We start from the raw sequence: 19802 nt of genomic DNA, 5'->3' as shown, positions 1-19802 counted from the left end.
AGAAAGAGAAATTACTAAATTTAGCCAGCTCACCTATTAATATTATACTTATAGATACGCGGTTATTTAACCGAGTAAATTATTTTTTACATTCTTTTACGAACTTCTAGAATTTTGAATGACAGCCTTGCCATTAGTGGCAGGAATGAAGAAAATGTTCGTTTCACATCCCTTTTTCGGGACATTCACTGCCTGACCCAACATTTGGCCAAAATAACGTGACCTGATTATCTCGTTGTTCTGTTATCTGCATTAGCCCCTCTCTTGCAAAGTGCACCTCTAATAATAATCTAATTATTCTTATAATTCAATAATTTTCTCCAAAACAGCAAGAAATTCTTCCTAAATTTAATGCATCTTCATGAAATAAATAAAATCATCGTCAAATAGTTGTTCATACAGCAACCTTATTAAGGGCCGACATTAGTTTACTCTATTTTAGTTTCTACTGACGTTTACAGAGACAATTCTTTGGAACGATTCTGGCAGCTTGCCATTTTGCTCTGACCCGGCCTTGCATCGAACCTTCTTGATTAAATTTATTTTTGGAGTGTGTCACAAAAACTGTGCTTGGTGAAAATCAGATAAATATTTAAATTTGAAACGGGAATCTGCCATTTCATCCCAGATTATTAAGTTATCTTAATTAATATGAAATTTGATGACCCGCCACTGCGTAGAAGAGCCTCATACTTATACCCAATCACGCATGCTATATTTTCATAAAATTCGATAAGTCCGTAAATTTTAGCAGCACACAGACCTCTAATCTGATTACTTATTCTCAGTTGGCACATTTTAACCCTGGCTTTGGTTGATAATAATCAAATTTTGAACTTATCAAATAGCTTCAGTCAATAATTTTCAACTTCAGTTCAGCTATAACTATTCTTATAGCTTTGCATAATATGTTGGTTAATCTGATATTTTCTCTCCATCTAAAAATTTTAGTCTGTAAATTTTATGTTTTCATACTCAGTCTTGTAGACTCTTTTAAATTCATCCTCTCCAGTGACGTGGAAATTTTGAAACCTCCATTTGGACTTCGTCTTGACGTCACGCCGCTGGGAACGAATTAAATAATTTCCATTTTGATAATTGCCTCGAGATACTGCCATCTTTCTTCAGAAGAGATTTTCATGGCCCCTTTTCCGGTTGTTTATCTATACCATCTCTTTTTTATAATTCATTTGTGCTAGTATGAATGAATTTTGCTGTTTACCTTACCCTACTTGATTCGTTAAAATCTGCAAATAAAAGTCATTTTCTCGACTTTTATAGTTGTATCATGGCTTAAAAATTTACGTAAGCACTATAAAATAGACCTAAAGTAAACCAATATAAAGTAAACCTAAAGTAAACCTTGCAATTTTGTTCACCATGCAAGTCCTAACTGTTGAGTGATGAGGTATATTGAAAATTCGACTCTCCGAAAAAGAGATTTGAACTGACTGATTTCAATTCCGAGGATCTATCAAATGCATTAATTGATCCATTTCTAATTTGGCTCCGGTTAAATAGGTCCGGACGGTTTTTTTTGCTTAAATCCTTACCCCGAAGAGAAAAAACGCAATTTTGTTTCTGCCCTGAAACTATTCCTTATCTTGACATTTAATTGGCTGTTTTAATTATCTTGACATTGGCTGTTTTTAAGAGGGGAATGTTGCGGACCCTTCTTGTTTTGGTGACGGTAGGGGTATGCTTGGCTAAAGTCAATTATAAAACTACGAGGAAAGTCATTTCCGAGGAAGAAAAGGATCGTATCATATCTGCTGACGACGATGTGAGTTTTCTCTTGTCCACATTTCTCACATAATTCAGTATCCTTTTCTCAGTTGTTTGTTTAACCACAAATAATTATACTTAGAGACCTCTCAAATACAAATCACAGGCCTGAAAAGAATATTAAAATTTAATTTCAGGATGCCTTCGCGAGGTTTCTGACGGTGTACGATGATATAGAACCAGAAGGTTTCCGAGGTTCCACCACCCCCAGCGATCTTGCCGAGGAGAGGAGAAACCAGAAGGAGATTTTCGTTCGTAATATCCGAACTATCAGAGAACACAATAAAAGGTAAGTTTGATAAGGTGATACAAAATAATTCTGCACCCAATTTCTTATAATTTATTATTATTAGAACGATTTGCTTTATGAGTTTATTGTTTCCCCGAGTTTGTGATACAAACTCCTACTCCAAGGTACGCTCGCGGAGAAGAGTCCTACAAGATGGTTGTTAACTCCTTCGCAGTTATGGACGAGGCCAACAGGAGAATGTTCCTGGGTTTGGGCCAAGATTCTGTTAACCCTCGTCCAGTTTTCGGAGTTGGAACTTCTAGATCTCCGATGGGAGATCGTGAGCGTGGTCTGTTCAACGCAACTGTTGGGCGTAAGTTTCTTTGTCCTTGTTGCAAATTAATAACCGTTTGAACTTACGTCGGGGCCAACACTTTCACAGATATGGTGATGGTCGGTGGATACACTTATTTTTTCACATACCTCTGTATCAAGTCAATAACCATCAACATTATTTTTAAACACGGACAAGAACAAATTATTCGTCAAAAAAGAAGAAAACTAAAATACTTACCAGTTCCTTGTTCAGGCGGTCTCGGATCAGCTGGTCTTGGAAGAACCAGGGCCGCTACTTCCGTGGACTGGAGAAGCAAACTTGGACGTGAGTCACAATCATTAAAACACTAAGATGTTATTTAAATATACTTAGAGGTTGACAATTCATATAATTTGGTTTTATTAATTTCTTAATTTTATATTTTACTAGTAGAATTAATGTAGTTTGACAAAACAAGTCAGTTGTTATCTTACATTTCAAAATAAAATAAAATGTTATTTTGCAGCAATCAAGGATCAGGGAACATGTGGAAGCTGTTGGACGTTCCCAGCTACAGCTCTTCTAGAATTTGCCGTTCAAACGACTTCAGGACGAAAGATCGCTCTTTCTGAACAGGTAAAATGTCACAACATCAACCTTACTAAGAATCGCTGGCAATAATAAATGCCACGAACATTCAGGGACATTTTAAGTCTACTATTAACCATACAGTTCAATCCGAATGTACTTCATGTTGTATAATTGTAATTCTACCTCCCAAATATGATAATTATTAATAAAATATACCACTTTTTAGCAATTGCTGGACTGCACCTACGAAAAACAGAGTTACAACGCTTGCCAAGGAGGATGGTATTACCAAGCATGGGACTACATCATCAAGAATAACAATAAACTGGCCAGTGAACGCGAATATGTATACAAGAATGCCGATGGTTAGTTTGTGGTTACATTTAGTAAACTTATCAGTTTGTAAAGTTTTACCTTTGTGGGGCTAGTGATAGCTCGCAGTCTCATTTATTTAATTAATTCATTAATCAATCGATTAATTAACTGATTAAGTCGTTATCTAAAGTATGCTTAATAATATAAGTTTTACTCTCCAGGACGGTGTTACGACAGTTACTACACCAACGCTCTGGAAGGAAAAGTCAAACTGAACAGTTACTTTAAAGTTGCAGCATCACAAGTTGTAGACAAGATGCAGGTACATCTTTTGAAATTTTAATCTTATCTTATGTTCCTGTCATGTTCATCTATGCACTTAATGATCATAAACGCATGTGTAAACGTATACTAAGCACGATTTTATCGGACCAACAATGTACCATGATGAGTTCGGTCCAAGACTAGCATTGATCAAATAATCTAATCAATTTGTCTCGCCTCCCTCAAAAGTAACCCGTAATACTGAACGTCCCTTCCGTAGATTTCCCCGCTGGCCGTCGCATTCTTCGTGGACAACGCCTTCTACTCCATTGGTGCGGGAGTGTTCGACGGATGTAACTCTTACTACCCATCCAACCATGCTGTTACTCTGACTGGATACGGAAACGGATACTGGGAGATAAGAAACAGGTTAGTTGAGGTTTAACACTGTTTGACATTGTTTAACATTGTTTAACATTGTTTAACATTGTTTAACATTGTAGTTAGCCATATCAAGAAATGTAGAATCATGTTCAATGATGATGAGCTGTTTAAAGCTTTATATGAATGCCCATCAAATTCATTTAAGCAGATATTAATAACAGACTTTCTCTTTTCACAGTTGGGGAGCAGATTGGGGTAACCAAGGTTACGGTAGATTCAGAAGGTCAGGGGACAGAAGCATTTGCAACCTGCTCAGCGACGTATACGGCATCAGTCAGTTCTTTATTTCGTGCTTTTCTGAAACATTATCAATCTACTCAGTAATCATGCCACCCTTTTAAAAATTTTATAGGTCTGGAATCGATACATTAACTCAATACAACACAAATCTATTACATTACAGAAGGAATATGTTTTATGTAGTCCGAGTAGTACCATCTCTCATCATGTCCTTAGACGGTGTTTCTCTTGTCGCATATTTAATTCAATGGAATAGATAACGTCTTCCTGATCAATTCCCCTCCTCTGTAGGTTACTCCAGAATGGATGACCGTGATGATGACCGTGAGGATGACAGTGAGGATGACCGTGATGATGACAGATCGTCAGATTGTGCTGACAATGCTCAGTATGCTGCTAACTGTGGGGATTGGGCCGCTTCTGGATATTGCGATACAGGTAATTGGTGTTCATACACTATTGCATATATTATACACATATCATACACAAATTATACACATATTATACATATTATACATTTATCACATGCCTTCTCATGCGATATCAAAACTTTCGCCCACGAGGCTTGCCGAGTTAGCGAAAGTTTCGATATTTCCCGAGGCTTGCCGAGGGTTATATCGACATTTTCAATCACGAGGCTTGCCGAGTTTTGAAAATGTTGATATCGCATGAGAAGGCATGTGATTAATGTTTTATCACACTTTCTTTGGAGCCAAATTTGGCCGGGAAAGCAGAATTTGATCAAACGTTAGTTATAAATCTCACCAAAGCAAACTAGACATGTCGAACTTATTTATGTTTATAATGTCCAAGCTATATATATAGCTCTCGTTCATGAGTTAGTATTTCAGATATCGAAGATACAATACGTACAATTAAGATCTCACGTGCTCATCACATTTATGACACAGTGAATGCTGTATGCCGCGCCCAATTTGCTTTATACAGATAAGTGATACGTAGTGCATTGAATATTAATATATTTATCGAGAATGGGACTTCTACTTATTGGCGTCTAGAATATTCCGCCACGAGCGCGTTTGATACGTAACTATTACATCCTGCAAATCAATCGATGTTTGGTGATTCTAATACTTTATTTCTATTAGATATTTTTGGAGTCATTAAAACTGTAGATGTATGATGTATAGAACATCCGTTTAAGCGTTGATTATACATCACAGTCCTTATCGTATAATCTGTATCTGCGATAAGGTGAAAGTATTTCCTAGTTCTTGTATTTAAATAGAGTTGTGGAGCTATAATTAGTGTCTATAATCTATCAGTCCACATTATACACCACACGCCCTATACTAATTCACATCAAAAATGTTATCGTCCGTTTTGATTCTTGACTGTCTGTTATTTCAGAATGATTTAATCAATGCAACTTGTAATCGTTGACTTAAAATTTTATCGAGTATAGTAGCTACTTAGTTCTTTGTCAGTATTCATCTTTACTTGCCATTATTTGCCATTATTTGGAGCCAAATTTGGCCGGGAAAGCAGAATTTGATCAAACGTTAGTTATAAATCTCACCAAAGCAAACTAGACATGTCGAACTTATTTATGTTTATAATGTCCAAGCTATATATAGCTCTCGATCATGAGTTAGTATTTCAGATATCGAAGATACAATACGTACAATTAAGATCTCACGTGCTCATCACATTTATGACACAGTGAATGCTGTATGCCGCGCCCAATTTGCTTTATACAGATAAGTGATACGTAGTGCATTGAATATTAATATATTTATCGAGAATGGGACCTGTACTTATTGGCGTCTAGAATATTCCGCCACGAGCGCGTTTGATACGTAATTATTACATCCTGCAAATCAATCGATGTTTGGTGATTCTAATACTTTATTTCTATTAGATATTTTTGGAGTCATTAAAACTGTAGATGTATGATGTATAGAACATCCGTTTAAGCGTTGATTATACATCACAGTCCTTATCGTATAATCTGTATCTGCGATAAGGTGAAAGAATTTCCTAGTTCTTGTATTTGAATTAGACCGGTTCATTTTACCAAAAGTTGTTCAAATAATTAGAGACCCTATCTTATTAGTTGCTCTATAGGGTCAGGAACAACCAAAAAAAATTTTTTGACTCTAGTGTTTCGGATAATGTCGTCATGGGCCACGCCCATTTTTATAGCGTTTCTTATACAGGTAAAATTCTCTAAATCGTCAATTAAGTCATGAAGGAGTATGGAAGGAGTTCTAAATGTGTGCTCCTCTAATATAAACAGTAGAAAATTGTTAACTTTAGTCGAGGTCTCAGGTCTCTACAATGTCGGGAAGTTCCTGCAGGAGTTTGCGCATTGCGCTGAAGCGTGAGATTCACTGCGCCAAAAGCGAAGGTCGTAGAGACATGAGACCTTGACTAAAGTTAACCATTTTATACCATTACTATAAGAGTATGACACTTTCAGAGTCCTGAACAAATTCCTATATCACTTAATCGTCTATTATATAAATTTTACCTGTTAAAATATATCATCTTTAACTGATATCAATTTAGTTTAACACTGTTAGCTTTAAAAAAGAAAATAATTTACTTCACACCAAACTAACACACAATCTGAGAGTATATAAAAGGAAGGTTTTCTTGGAGACGACCTGGACCGAGCATTAACATAGTGCACATTGCTGCTGTCATTGTCAAGACTTAATAATGAGAGGGTCTAGTTGTGGGATTATGCTGGATAACAGATATGATAAGTGGTAACATGCTACAAAGAATGTTAGCTTACTAAGTAATTTTCCTCTTAGCGAATCCTACGAGAACTTAACTAAGTTCCTCCTAGTCCTAAGCATTATCTCGTTTCAGAGGGACTGAGTCATTTAAAAAGATGAAGCCAAAGAAGAGATTCATCTGTTCCGTTCATAGCCGATAGTTGTGAAGAAGGCATTTGCACTCTGTAATTTGTAAGCAATTTTTTCGATATTTATAGTTATTTACTGACCTTGTCTTGACGTATCAGTAAGAAATGACTAGACCTCGTTAGTCGTGAGTCATGTTATGCTGATCCAGTTAGTTACGAGCTATGAAGTAATCATTCGACCTCATTAATACTGATCCTATCAATGACGAGCTATGAAGTAATCAGTGGATCTCGTCAATACTCATCCTGTCAGTGACGAGTTATGAAGAAATCAACGAAGACCTCATTAATTTCCTTGTTCCACGAAGATATTCCTTTGGTAACCAAACCCCTTCTGGCCATGGCCTGCTTCTGAACATACAAAGATTCGAAAACCAAGTCTACCTAAATCTGAACTTTCTGACTGCACTGCATTGGAGAATGGAGAACAATCGAGAAATGTTAATCAGTCCCAGGATATAATCAAAGTTCAATTTGGAATCTTTTTGTATATCTTAAGAAAATGTATTATATACTGTGTGTAAGTTTGGTGTGACGCATTATTAATTAATTATTATTATAGTTATAAAGATGATATATTTTAACAGGTAAAACTCATATAATAGACGATTAAGTGATATAGGAGTTTGTTCAGGACTCTGAAAGTGTCATACTCTTATAGTAATGGTATAAAATGGTTAACTTTAGTCAAGGTCTCATGTCTCTACGAGTTTGAATAGAGCTGTGGGCTATTCATCAGTCCACATTATACACTACACACCCTAATTTACATCAACAATATCATCGTCCGTCTTGATTCTTGATTGTCTGTTATTTCAGAATGATTTAATCAATGCAACTTGTAATCGTTGACTTAGAATTTTATCGAGTATAGTCTAGTTAGTTCTTAGTCAGTATTCATCTTTACTTGCCATTATCTGCTTCGCTAGAAATCATCTGAACTGGAAATTATCAGAACAGTTGTAATAATTAAATGTATCTCTTCAACATTTTAGAACGCAGTACTCCACCAGCCTATAACCACCCTGGTCATGGCCAGGTAGTTCACCCGTACTGTTACCAATATTGAATTGGTCTAAAGAATGGCAGCACATTAATCATCGGACCTGTTTGCCACAGTGCCCAGACTGATTTATAACCAGATTAGCTGATTAAGTTACGTCATTCGTCCCTTGATATATTTATATAGATAATATATTTTATAGGATGTTTTTATTGCACTTATAATATTTGCACTAACTAAAATTCAGTTAAAACTGGTCCTGGGATAATATTTTCGCTCTTTATTGTACAGAATCTATAAGTCTCTTTATCAGTCTGTTCATAGATCAGCCACGAATTTCGCAAGCTAATCTAGGCGAAACCGGTTTGGAAAAGCCAAGTATAATTTCTGCACAATTTCTATATGGAATATGGCTCAAAGAAGGGATCAGAGGGGGTTAAAATTCAGGTCTGAAATGGCTGAAATCTGGCTTTGTTTTGTGTGTTTTCTTCCTTCGAATAGATCAAACATCGTTTCTGTGTTTACTACTTTTTGTGAGGGTGACTGTAGTTTGTTCTGACACTTCCTTTTTAATTTCAAGTAAGCGATTAAGGAAATTAATGAGCCTGATTGATTGTATCGCTGACAAGTACCAAAACTTTGTGCAACTTTCAAGTCTGCTTGTAAACTTTGATCTCGTTTTCAGTAACCTTAAGTCGCTTGAAACTCGTACAAACCAGGGAGTTTTTACTTTGTTTCATCATCCGAAGCCTAATTAGGTTTTGAACTATGAAGTGCAGTAAAAAAGCAACAGCTTGAAAAAGTTTTACAACAAAAAATTGTATTTGGCTTAACACATCTCAAACGCAAGGAAATGTTTTTAAAACAAGGTATAAATATATACTTTTCCTGAATCTGGAAAATTTATCTGATCATTGCATTTACGGTCATAGACTACTTCAGGTTGTTGATTTAAATCTTTATTTAAATCAGTACCTCACAGTAGTAGAACAGTTGTTGAAAGTGGGCTCCTTGTTCCTATGGGAATATCGGACTCTCTCTGAGCAACTGATTGATATTTCATGCCCCCGGGTGAGAGCCAGTGCTCCTCATCGGGGCATGTAATATCAATTCTGCTTTCCTGCCAAATTTGGCTCGAAAGTGTGATAATATTATATATTTGTTACAGTGCATTATTTCTTAATTTGTTAACACTTTGATATCGTATTTGAACATTTATAACTTCACAACTCAAATACGTCTTAAATACTTAAAACTTCCTTATTAACAGGAGACTACTCGGAGTGGATGCAGGCTAACTGTTGGAAGAGTTGTGGAGCGTGCAGGGAGAGGGAAGAAGAGAGAGAAGATGGCTGCACCAACACCAGGACTGATACCGAGTGCAGCAATTGGGAGGACGAGTACAGCTACTGCACCCAAGGTAATTATAATTACCTATTAGAGACATTATGATTTATATTGTATAAAGTTGATGAGTCTGTAGGTAATTTATTTACTGTTGACTGGTGGAAGTGCTTTCGTAGTGTACTGGGTCCTGGGTGCAGAATATTATCAGATTTCTCCATTTTAATGAAATTTCCACATATCTTTATTGCGATGCACTATGACTACTATAACTTCCTCAGGGGAGTTTGTTGAGTGGATGGCGACTAATTGCGCTAAAACTTGCCGATCATGCGACCGAAGAGAAGAAGAGGAGGAAAGGGAAGAGGAAAGGGAAGAAGAACGGGAAGAAGAGAGGGAAGAAGAGAGGGAAGATTGTGAAGATAACAGAGAGCATACTGAAAATTGTCCTATTTGGCGGGAGTCTCGCTATTGTGTGGAAGGTACTTACCAATCAATTGAAAATATTACTGAAATATTGTTGTTGACAATCTTTTTCAAGATTTTTAGGTCTTGCCTAAAATATTGGAAGTTGGGTTGGTTCGTCTATCCCGACTGTCGAGTTTTAAGCGTTTAAGTTTGTGTTTAATTCACAACCTAAAGGCAACATTTTTCTACCTGTGTCGATCATATTATTATGATGATGATAATATGACGTAATCATGACGTAATCATGACGTAATGATGATGTAATGATGATAATATGACGTTCTTGGTAGGCAATGAGTACTACGAGTGGATGAGGGATAACTGTGCTAGGACATGTGGAGCTTGTAGAGAAAGAGAAGAGGAAGAGGAAGAAGAAGAGGAAGAAGAAGAAGAAGAAGAAGAAGAAGAAGAAGAAGAAAGTAAGTTGGTTTGATTTTATCATAAACAGTTTGCCCAAATATTTAGTGTAAGAATTTACTTATCTCGTCTGTCATAAATACTTACATCAAATTAGATGGACGCCAGATAAATATGCCTTGCTCGACAAAAACTGTTGTAAATATTTATTTTATTTCAGGATCTGGAGACTGTGAGGATGAACACGAGAAATGTAGAAAGTGGTTTAAACAGGGACACTGTACCAACGAGGATAATCGAGGTGAGATGGTACTACCACTACTACTACCACTACCACTACAATATTTGGATTATTTGATATATAGGAATTTCAGTCATCATGATCCATAAATATGATGTGGGGGTTGGAAAGACGATTAAAAACAATTCCCACAGATTACATGCGAACAAACTGCCGGAGATCTTGCGACTCTTGCCGTGAGGAGGCAACTGAGGAGGCAACTGAACGATCTGCGGAGCTTCTCCGTGAGTGAAGCAATTTCAAACACCAGGATATATTTTGTAACCTATTACTTGTAATTTTGAGCTTTGTTCATTTAGAACGTACAAATGGCGAACTCTGTGGATAAGAAATTAGTAGCTCTGGGTCATCTTGGACCATTTTCAATTTTCCCGACCATTTTCATGAAGTCATGATTTTTTTCGGCAGGTTATCGGGAGGTTACCCAAAGCAGCACCCAAAAAATCAAGAAGAGGTTAATGGAGGCCAGCTTTGCTGTCGACCGTGATGAAAATACAAGGTCACAAACAAAGTGTTCTAAAAAAGACGCATGGTTCAAATATCAGGTAAGGCGCCGATCATGTCGACCTTCGGACTCCTAATAGTAATTGGGCATCAAAATGTTCAAGTCCTTTACTCTTAAGAAATTGAAAAGAAGTGATATTATTTTTTACTGTAACCCGCATTCTGAAATATACCTATGAGTATTGCTGAAAGCACAGTGTAAGGCCTACACGGACCGCCTCTAACTATGATAAAATAAATATTTGTTTTTAATGTCCCCTGAAAGGTTACAACTTTTGCCAATTTTTATATTTCATTTCAGTTTGAGGAGCCAAGCAGAGTAATGAGAGTTGAAATTCTCAACGGAAACTTCGACAAGAAAAGAGAGAAATTGAACGGAGCTATAGTAATTATCTGATTTATAATTTTATTTTATCGTCATTAAATCATAATCTTATTTCCTTAATTTTCCAGCACCATGACAAACAATTCTCCTCAAAATTTTATAACATTTATTGCGAGGAAGCATAAACATCGTGTTTCGCTCTTTTAAAGATACGATTTGAATAACAAGTAAAATTTGACAAGAAGTAATATTTGGCGAATTCAATCCATAATATACGGAGTGAATATTTCTTCTAATTTGATCATCACCTCCCAGTTGTTAGTGACAATACCCCGCAGGTTTATGTAGAAGAAGTGGAGGGTCTGAAAAGGCGATGTGGTGAGATAACAGTTCGTAAGTCCTCCTCCAGCGACGGCCAGACTTACGCTGTGGATTGTGAAGGAACCTACGGTGAGATTATTATCAATCACGTTTATTTCCGCACTTTTTTTGCTATCTTCGTTTAGTGAAATTTGAGAGCGGTTAAATTATGGAAATTTCGAATGAATAATTAGCACCAGGTTTTTTATTTTTGTTTGAAAGATTATCAAGTTATCACGCTTATTAGTTATTAGGTTTTGATTTTAAAATATTCAGCATCCGGGATTGAAATTGTGCAAAGAATGTCGTACAAGAACAAGAAATGTTTGGAGCTGAAAGAAGTTAGAGTTTACGGTTTTACTGGAGGTAAATTTTCACAACTTTCAATTTCATGATAACCTTTTCAATTTATAAGTCGATTCACCTCGAATTAAAAAAAATAAAACTGCTCTGTAGCTAAAAAGTGAAATTTTCAAAATGTGTTGAACAATGTATAAAATATTTCCAAGAAATAACAAGTTAGAATTCAAGTTGTTGTTTAACTTAAAATTGTTCTAAGATGATTTTAAGTTTAAATAACATCTTAAATTATAACTTATCCAACAGTATTTCTTCCAGGATACCGCCAATTAAAAATTGAATATGAAAAAACAATTAAGCAATACTGAATACTGCTTCCCACAGAGGATAGAACTGAAGCTTCAGCTTCTTCATCGTCACCTGAAGGTGTCACTGAATCTAGGAGGGAGGAAGAGCGAGAAGATGATAACGGCGGATGTCCAGGAGGGACTACCCGGTGTCCAGATGGAATTTGCAAACACGTCCACATGTGCAATCGGGAGTATTAATTTGTGATCACGTGGTCAGAATGTCGTATCACTTATAATACTCGGTGTTAATAGTAACAAGTGATACCAAATACTACTCCAAACTCATCTTATAAAATGTTTTAAAGTTCTTAATTAGATTAGGTAAAGTTTATTTTTATACAGTTCTTCATTTTGATAATGAGTAAGAAATGTCAAATTTACAACTTTCCACTTTTATAGTTTTCGTAATATTCGATCACTCTGTAATTATCAAATATTCTTTTTGAAAATACTTCCGCGTGCATTTATGTATACATCCTGAACTTAAGTTTGTGCATTCTCAATTCTATATATTCACAGTTTCACTAATAAAATATTGCTACCCGTTGGCTTTTCTAATTGACAATGATATCAATATTTATGAAATATTGATCTAGCTCAAATCAGTAACTCCAGCTTCCCGGATTCTCCATGTGTTCATTCTCTGGCCAGTTGCAGTACTTAACATATTTAAATATACACTTTCTTTTGCTGAAATTTTACCGTTTTGACGGAATTATTATACAACAAAAATTTAAAAACAACCAATTAAGATTTGACGTACTGAATGAGTGGAAGCAAAATTTCCTGGGACATGGGAAAGCTTTCAAAATGGACGATCACCAAACCTTTACATGTTAACTTAACCAATACCATTAACCGGCCCTCCAATTTCTGTGTGTTTACCTATAAAGTAAAAAGCGGGCCAGTAAATTGTACAATGTAAATGTGTTCTCTGCACCATAATTTTAACGTTTTTTTAACTGTTAACGGAATTGAATTTTTCAGTGACCATTTAGCGATTTTACCTGAAGTGTTAATTGACGATGTCAATTCATCTCAGCTCGGCGCGGCACAGTAGCGCATCGCGCTACAACCTGAAGTGGGGACCCCTGGCTAAAATGTTCATAAACAAATAAAGATTCGGCGGAATGACAGGGTGAGCGTTACCTCAGAAAACCTTACCGATCTAGCGGACACGCTAGAGGTGCTAATCCTTTTTTAGCCCTTAAATTAAGCATATCATCAAGTTATTTTCATATCTTTTTCAGTACATCCTCACTCCTCAACCAAATTCATCATTTGATTGCTACCACGATCAATTTTTGAAGAAATGATCTGGTTGGTCGAAAATGCTTATCTCCTTAAGCTTATCAGATGAACTGATGAACATTCTTTAACTATCAAGCATTTTTGTCTCTTATCATCCCACCATACATTACCTAAAACATTTTCACATTACCAAACAAAACTGTGCACATTTTATTTCATAATTATAGAAGCTTCTCTGGTAAATCAGCATCAAGCAGTTTCCTCAGTCAAAGTTCAGTGCAACAGTATTTTCGAAAACTTCACAAACAACTAAATAGCAAAAATCACCACACAAAACTACACAATTTCACACAACAACATACAAAATCACAACGATTTTAATATACACTCTAGGTAAAGTCATATTATCATACTGATAAGCCCGAGAATCGAGATAAGGGCACTATATTGTTACATCTGATTTAGCGAATATTTTTAACAAATAAGTAGATAAGACTCAGATCACGATTCTGTAACATACAGGACCTCCGGTTCTCGTGAAAGAATCTGATTTGCACTAGTATAGACATATTATACGTTATTTATAAATTTATACATTTTTTATTCTCTAATTCTTCCACAAGCATAAGAGTTAATTTAAAATGGCAGCGAATGGAAATGTTGCTGATACTTCTGGTCATAAAATCAAAATAAAATGTGGTAGCTGTAGCGGTTGGTGTTATTCTTCCAAAAACATCCGCAGCTGCTCATGGTGCCATAACAACGTCCACGTCAAATGTTTTAAGGACAATTTAGGTTGTACAAGCTGTTGTGATAGTCTTATTCCTGGATTTTACGCGACTTACTATGAAATTTACGATGACTACAATAAGCTTAATGGCGCTATTTATAATCCATACGCTCAAAATAGTCGATGTAATCTTATTGGAGACGCCATGACCAACGAAGAGCACCAGGATTCAACATGGAGTGACATTTCGGCTTTCCTAACTCACTGTCAGTATAAACAGCAACGTAACGTGAAAAGGTCGACATCCTCTCAACTTAAAACATTTTCCATGAACATCAGATCCCTTTTCAAAAATATTGATCAACTACGAGAAGATATAGAAATATATGATAAGTATGATGTATTGTGTTTTAACGAAACTAACTGCACTCTAGGAAAATTGCCCAACGGAATAAACGACATCACATTAAATGGATTCCATGAACCGCATATCCAAGATCCCATCCGCACAACGGGTAAAGGTGGGGGGCTTGCCATATACATACACAAACGTGTAGTTGACTCTGATAAAATTGATGTTTTCAATCCCAACCCTGAACCCTCAAATACTAGCGGCGAATTTCAATTTATCAAGATCCACCAGTGTAAAGGATATAATAGAACAAAGATAATTGGAAATGTTTATCGCTCTCCCGCTAGAAAACCTGAAGCATTTCTTGAGATTTTTAAAAGTACACTTCACAACCTGGGAAGACACTCTCGCAAACATATGACGTTACATGGAGATTTTAACCTAAATTTACTGAAGCACAGTAGCAACCAGGCATGTCAAAGCATTATAGATATTGCATCCTCTTACGGTTTCATCCAAATTGTATCACGTCCAACTCGCATAACAGACCACAGTGCCACGCTTATTGATCATATCTACACGAACAATCTTGAAGATACAATAAGCTGCAACGTATTAACGACAGATCTGTCGGATCACTTAGCGATAGTTACAACATGAACAATTAATCTTGATAATACATCCACCAGCAGTTACCGCTCCGCATCTTATAATCAAAATCCAACTCAAACCAACGTACGTAGTTTTAATGAGGCCAACAACCATAAGTTTAGAGATTTAATAATGGAAGAAAATTGGTCTGTAATACTAACAAATACCCATGATGCTAACCAGCAGTTTGATTGTTTAAATTCGGCTTACAACAGGATTTATAACGCTGCTTACCCGACTAAGAGACAGTCCGAGCGCAGACAAAATGAACGTGTTAATCCCAAACCATGGATACTGCCCTGGCTTGAAGAAGCTATAGAACGAAAAAATCAGGCATATCATGATTTTGTTAAGGAACCAGTTGATAGGAACCAGCTAAAATACGACCGTTTGAAAAAGTTTTGCACTAAACACGTTGACAAAGCCAAAAACATATACTACAAAAAATTCTTCGAACAACACAAAGATAATTCTAAGAAGCAGTGGCAGATGATTAACAGTCTTCTGAATAGGAAACCAGCTAAACCTACATCGATAAAACTGTCGGACGAAAACGGACAAGTCAGCACTCCGGCAGCAGTAGCAGAAAAGTTTAATGATCACTTCTCAAACATCGCTCCAAAAATTAAATCTGAAATTAGTAGTAGGACCACGTTCGATCCTGGTGGGGCCCAGGGGACACTTCGCAACCCTTCTCCAAATAGTATCTACATAAAACCAGTCACAACTACCGAAGTTCAAGACGTTATTAATTTAACCTATTTAAGAATAAAGCTACTCTTGACACCAAAATCCAACCACTCAAAATTGCCAACAGCTGTCACAATTTTACCACTGTATTGGCCCACGTTGTTAACAGCTCGTTCGAACAAGGGGTCTTTCCCCAAGCCTTGAAAACGGCAAAAGTAGTTCCTGTACATAAAGGTGGATCTAAAACTGACATCAAAAATTACAGACCGATATCTCTACTTGCCACTTTCTCAAAAGTCTACGAAAAGCTTATGCACAATCGAGTCATAAATTTCTTGGATACCTACAATATACTTTGTGAAAATCAATACGGCTTCCGCCCAGGTAGGTCTTGTGAACATGCCCTTCTTAATGCTAAAGACAGAATCCTCAATTCAATGTCCAAAAAGCAAGTTACTTTGCTCCTGTTGATTGACTTTAGCAAAGCCTTTGACCTTGTGGATCACTCCATACTCCTGAATAAGCTCGAGCACTATGGCATAAGAGGTCTAGCTTTAAACTGGTTTAAATCATATCTTACGAACAGAAACCAGTATGTATCAATTGGATCCTCTGAATCCTCAGCTAACCCCATTATTTACGGTGTACCCCAAGGTTCAATTTTGGGACCTCTCCTTTTTATAATCTACATAAACGATCTTCCTCAAATATCCGAAATAGCTAATTTCATCATGTACGCAGATGATGCAAACATTTTCCTAACAGGAGAAAATATAAACGAGGTTTATGATAAGCTCAAAATTCTTAGCGATGTCTTAGTAAAATGGGTAGATAACAACGAATTAGCTCTAAATCTTTAAAAAACGAATTATATGATCTTTTCTCGGCAAAGAAACCTTATTTATCGCGATGTAGTAATTTCTGGTGTCACAATCGAAAGAAAAACAGAAGCCCGTTTCTTAGGAGTTATAATAGATAACAAACTGAACTGGTCGCAACATATTTCTGCCATGAAAATGAAAATGGCCAGATACATTGGAGTCATGTACAAACTTAAAAAATATTTGCCTCTGGAAGCACGTTTACAAATATATCACAGCTTTGTGCAGTCTCACCTTAATTACTGCTCCCTCGTCTGGGGTTTTGCTGCCAAATCCCATATTGAAACACTATTTGTAAAACAAAAAATGGGTCTTAGAGCAATACTACCAGGTTTTGTTAATTACTGGTACAAAGATGGTACACCACCAGCAAGTACCAAGTCTGGTTTCTATGTACACAAAATATTGACAGTTCATAGTACTACATGGTCAGATGAATATGGTAAATACCCTTACAATAATTCAGTATTCTACAAAGGTCCACTACTAGCAATATATAATAAACAGATATAGTGTCGCAGCAACTTCCTTGCCAAGTCTATTCAACCTTAACATCTACAAAAGGTGCATAAAAAACATGCTCATTGATCAACAAAACGAGGGCATTGCAGACGAATGGCCCAACTTTATGTTATACAATATAACGGGACTAAGGAAATCAGAGCGCAACATCAACCGCAATGCTAATAATATCTCTGTCTCATAAGCACGCCATCACAGAATCAATCTCACTGCATACCATCTCAGTTACACTGCCATCAATTCGCCAGCAAAAAAGGCATGACGCTATGCGACTGATAACAGTCGTTCAAATTCAATTTAAAAAATTTTGGAATAGCTAGCTAGCCGTAGCTATGCGCCTGTTTCCACTCTACAACTATAAAAGGGCATTAATATGATAATTTTAACTAAAGGCAACTTTATATGTGCTCAGCTATGCTTTGTTCGACAAGCTCCATGATATACATATTAATCGTTTTAATGAGATCTAATCTTTAGTGAGTTTTGAGTTTGAATTGATAACACTTATTATATATATTATTTTTTGAGTAAACATTGGCTGGTACTTCGGGCCGGTCCCCAACAAAACGGATTGAGCTGGCGCGCAACATTAAGTTGAACGTAACGCGTGAAGCATAAGCATTCCATTTTCAATATTCAATAAGCAGCACGTGACGTAATTCAGCCAAATTTGGGCGAACGATTTAGTAGGAGCGCTTTTATTCGCCCCAGAGACTTTTCTGGATACCTTTGCAATTAAACCTACGTTGTTTCAAATTTTGCTCCTGCAGTGGTGTGTGGAGCTTATACTTTAGTTTTACTTTTTTTAAACGGAAATGTCTATCTCTTTAACTTTCAGAGATAAATATAAGCAAGTAAAGTTTTCTAAGACTGCGACTGAGCGGCGCTCGTTCCACCGAATCTTTATGTTTATTAACATTATATTATAGCCTGGGGTCCTCGGGTAAGCTGAGCTTGAGAGCCGCTCAGTGATTATTAACGGGTGATACTTGTAAAGTATTTGTTTATTTGACGATGTCAACCCTTTCAGATCGTTGCTCTACAAAGTTTTCCAAAATATTCGTAAAATTGCGTCCATGAACTTCACCTAACCATGTGCTTTCGCGCCGTGAGGCGGGCGCGCGCTACTTCACATAGCCATGTGTCTACGCGCTACTGCAAGCGAGAGGGCTCTGGTTAGAGCAACGCGCTACTGTTATGTAGCTATGTAAGCGCAAGGGCTCTGGATAGAGCCATCCATGAACTCCAAACTCGGCACGCGTCTTGGTAGGTTATAAACTTGACCATTGTTAATGGTCTGGCCCGGCGCGCGCTACTTCGTAGCACTTTCGAGAGGAAAGCGGTGCGCGCTATAGCTACATCGTACTTCGAAGAAATTTAGACGAGTAACATCCGTCAAGTGAAACAAGCGCGTCTGCAGTACGCGTAGACACATGGCTATGTGTACTGTGTACTGTGTAGCTAATGTGAAGCATCGCGTTACAAGTAGTGTAAGAGGATTTTTTCGAGCTCCGTTTACCCCTAAAATTGAGGCACATTTAGCTTTAGCACAGTTGACTAATCTGCCACATTTTAGCCAGAGGTTACAAGTTCGAATCCCAGTCGGAGTCGTTCTCCAATGTGATTATATTATTATGGTACACATTTTAACCTAGTTTAACCCATATTCAAGCAATCTAACCCTACATAATACATTCATCACACAGCAGAAGTCGTTAAATGTATAGTGTACACGTTCACGTACAATTACATCAGTTGTCTATCGACATTATTAACATCTGGTTTGAGGCGACCTCTGTACAATGTACTGATAAAGTGATATAGTGACTTTCACTTATGTGAAATTTGTTGTTTTCTTGCTAGCTAGAAGTGTGCAGTTTAGGACAACACCTGGAACGTATCTTACACTACTACTTAGCGTTCAGTTGTGTGTTGCGTACAATTTTTTCTCTGGTTCACCTAATTATTATTCAATTTAAACTTAAGCTTACCGTTTTTAATTCTTTTGATTGTAGTCGGTCACGTAACACTGACTGTTTTATATATATTATGAAATCTAGTTTATAAAGAGTACTCTCAGAATGGTTACTCTACAGCCTCAAGAATAATACGTCATTGTATAACCATGAACCATGTACAACACAGTTACCGTAACAGCTGTGTATTGTATTTGACTAAAATTTAAACTTTTGACAAGACTGGTCTAGATATTTTCTACTTTTTACAATTATATCAGAAGATCTAGACAAATTGAACAGTGTGCGAGGAATTTTTAAAATATAATAACCAATGAAAGATTTAGATAAGGCTTTTTACTTCAATAGAGGACTATA

General features: G+C 36.6%; 1 protein-coding gene across 1 annotated transcript; it reads left to right on the top strand.

The window, feature by feature from the left end:
- The first annotated feature begins 730 nt into the window (after positions 1-730).
- LOC134814039 (uncharacterized) lies at positions 731-12879 on the top strand. The gene is made up of 20 exons (XM_063822025.1): positions 731-1783; positions 1923-2074; positions 2200-2387; positions 2604-2675; positions 2857-2966; positions 3148-3286; positions 3458-3558; positions 3781-3929; positions 4123-4217; positions 4476-4622; positions 9354-9503; positions 9709-9909; positions 10186-10314; positions 10473-10553; positions 10688-10777; positions 10962-11098; positions 11359-11442; positions 11721-11832; positions 12019-12108; positions 12427-12879. The coding sequence occupies exons 1-20, from the start codon at positions 1661-1663 to the stop codon at positions 12588-12590; spliced, it is 2514 nt and encodes an 837-aa protein (XP_063678095.1). The 5' UTR covers positions 731-1660; the 3' UTR covers positions 12591-12879.
- The last annotated feature ends 6923 nt before the right edge of the window (positions 12880-19802 follow it).

This window comes from Bolinopsis microptera, chromosome 4, assembly GCF_026151205.1.
Source record: "Bolinopsis microptera isolate Bmic1 chromosome 4, MBARI_Bmic_1.0, whole genome shotgun sequence".
NCBI lineage: Eukaryota > Metazoa > Ctenophora > Tentaculata > Lobata > Bolinopsidae > Bolinopsis > Bolinopsis microptera.
Note: the sequence above shows the minus strand (reverse complement) of the source record. Positions and strands in the feature narration are given on the sequence as shown.

Excerpts from the sequence above, each read along its gene's own strand:
- LOC134814039 (XM_063822025.1), top strand. The coding sequence starts at position 1,661 with ATGTTGCGGACCCTTCTTGTTTTGGTGACGGTAGGGGTATGCTTGGCT. Across the intron at positions 10,315-10,472 it reads AGAAGAAGAAGAAGAAGAAA|GATCTGGAGACTGTGAGGAT; the intron begins GTAAGTTGGTTT and ends ATTTTATTTCAG. Across the intron at positions 11,099-11,358 it reads ACGCATGGTTCAAATATCAG|TTTGAGGAGCCAAGCAGAGT; the intron begins GTAAGGCGCCGA and ends ATTTCATTTCAG.